The sequence below is a fragment of the Sinocyclocheilus anshuiensis genome, unplaced genomic scaffold, assembly GCF_001515605.1.
Source record: "Sinocyclocheilus anshuiensis isolate Anshui unplaced genomic scaffold, SAMN03320099.WGS_v1.1 scaffold1433, whole genome shotgun sequence".
Classification (NCBI taxonomy): domain Eukaryota; kingdom Metazoa; phylum Chordata; class Actinopteri; order Cypriniformes; family Cyprinidae; genus Sinocyclocheilus; species Sinocyclocheilus anshuiensis.
In genome coordinates, this window is record NW_015549681.1 from 103905 (window position 1) to 106512 (window position 2608).

The window sequence follows — 2608 nt, forward strand, 5'->3', positions numbered from 1 at the left end:
AACCTGAATACACACAGACTCATGGGGACTTGTATCATGGTGGGAACCTAAATTGAGGTCCCCACGGGTACAGAAGCTTATAAATCATACAGAATGAGTTTGTTTTTTTGTCAAATTGATTATAAAACTGCTGAAGGTTTTCTGTGAGGGGCAGGTTTAGGTGTAGGGTGATAGAAAATACAGTTTGTACAGTATAAAAACCAATACGCCTCTGGAATGTCCGCGCAAGACTTATTTCAAAACCCAACTGCAAAGTTTTGAACGATAATATACTCTAGCTGAATATTAAACCTCAAATATGATTTGATCGGTTGTGAATTAGCCATTTTGCCCAGAATTTATACTTATGCATTTATACTGTCAGTGGACAGAAATATGACTTGTCGCGTCACACCTGATTAAAGCACTCGGCCCAGTTTCCCTTCTCCTGTCCTTTACTGCCAGCTGTAATGCATTATTCAAATATAATGCCTGAATAATCACTGAATGTGTATGTAGGTCAGCAGCGGGGCTTTATGACGGCCATTATGCTGCAGATTCAGTCCGAGTGAAGTTCTCAAATGGTTTTACGCTGAAGCAGAGCAGACTGTGTTTGTAAAGAAAAGGACCGGCAGCAGTGAGTCATTACTGCTTTCATCTGAGCCTCAAAACATCACACATGCTCTGCCTTCACTGTCATAGCAATAAGAGCCCGGCTCCTAGAGAGAGTTCTCTGAATTAAAGCTGCAAAATAATGACTGTTCAAACAGGTTTCTCAGAAACGCCACAATAGTCCATCACGCGGCTCTCTTTCATACGAAAGGGATCTAAAACACGTACTTGGCTTCATCAGCGGTAACGATGGCTCTGACAGATGGTTTATTGTGTGTGTGTCTGTAGGTGGCGGATCTGGAGGCTCACGGCGGTCAGGGACCCAGCGACATGCTGAAAGATGAGCTCACCCAATCCCTGGAGGAGCTGGAGAACCTGCTGAAGGCAAAGGACGGGGTGAGAGCCGACACACACACACACTGACGGAGGGGAGAGTCCAGCGACCTACAGATGCACTTCACTGAAAGTCACCAGTCCAGTTACTGCAATCATCTCCTCAAACTCCTCTATACAAGACACACAACGCATGGACCCGTCTCAGCAAGACCTCGCTGTATTATATGTTTCTGCACATTATTGCATCTCTGTACATTTCAGGAGATCCGTATTCTCCAGAGTAAGAGGTCGAACTTCCATGAGCTGGAGCAGGAGAGAGAAGAAGCCATTCACAGACTACAGGTGCTGGAGGACATCACAACAGTAAAAAAAACAATGACTTATTTTGAAGTATTAATAATGCACTTTAATGCATCACAGAAGTGTCATAAATGTATTTACACAGGATTCACAATTTACATTAAATTATTATTTTATTATTTTAATTATATTTTTAATAATACATTATTATTATTTAAATAATGTAATAATATTTTAATAATAATTTAGCTTTAGATTTAGCTTCAAAATTGTCACTCATTTCTGGAAAATTCAACCGAAGCATCAATGACTTCAGTTCAAAATATAGGTTTAAAAAAAATTCACAATTGTATAGAGATCAGCTGCTGTGTTTTTTTTGTTGTTTGTTTGTTTGTTTTTTGCATTTGTATTTACATTCAATTATTATTTTCATTTTAGTTATACATTAAATACATTTTTTATAATAAAAAAGAATATTTAAAAAATATTATTAAAAATATAATATTTTAATAATAATGTAATTAAAATAATTAAATAAAAATGTATTATGATTGTATTTTTGCATGTTTCATTTACATTCAATTATTTTAAGTAAAATAATAGTTTAATAATATTTTAAAATAAAATAATTATTTGTATTTTAATAATAATTTAATTAAAATAATAATGTAATTATATTAACAATTATTAAATATGAATAATTTAGCTTAAAAATGTTCATGCATTTCTGTAATGTTCAACTTGAATGGCTTGAACACTTCATAATCAAAATCATTGGTGTTTTTTTTGTTAGATTTTTATTTTTATTTTTATTTTTACATTTACATAACATTGTCATTTTAAATTATTATTTTAATAATAATAACAATAACAACATTTTAATAATAGTGAAAATTATATTTCAATTATAATTGAGCTTAAAAATGGTCACATATTTCTGTAACATTCAACTTAAGCATGAATACTGTAGCTGTTATGTAAAAGTCAAATACATTTTTACGAATGCTTTAAAAGATTAGATTAAAAAGAAATCACAATTTTACAAAAAAAAAATCTAAAACTACTAATGTTGTTTTTTTGCATTTTTTTACATTTACATAAAATTTATATTTTAGTAATTAAAATAATTTAATAATTTTAAGCTAAATTATTATTAAAATGTCACGCCTTTCTGTAACATATCTATAGAAGTCAAATACATTTTTATGAACACTTTAAAAGTTGAGGTTAAAAAATGTCAGAATCATGTGTTTACTTTGATATTCTTCTTCATGCAGTACTTGAGTATGTGTGCTGCTTTGTGTAGTGTGCGTGTGTGTGTGTGTGTGTGTGTGTGTGTGTGTGTGTGTGTGTGTGTGTGTGTGTGTACAGGTTTATATAT

At 32.3% G+C, this 2608-nt stretch overlaps 1 protein-coding gene across 1 annotated transcript in view; it reads left to right on the top strand.

Annotated features, from left to right (window-relative positions):
• The window catches only part of LOC107660377 (homer protein homolog 3-like), a 28226-nt gene that overhangs the window by 24362 nt on the left and 1256 nt on the right, over positions 1 to 2608 (top strand). The window contains exons 9-10 of the mRNA XM_016449647.1: positions 880 to 987; positions 1189 to 1269. Coding sequence (XP_016305133.1) covers positions 880 to 987; positions 1189 to 1269 — 189 coding nt within the window. The remainder of the gene's footprint in view (positions 1 to 879; positions 988 to 1188; positions 1270 to 2608) is intronic.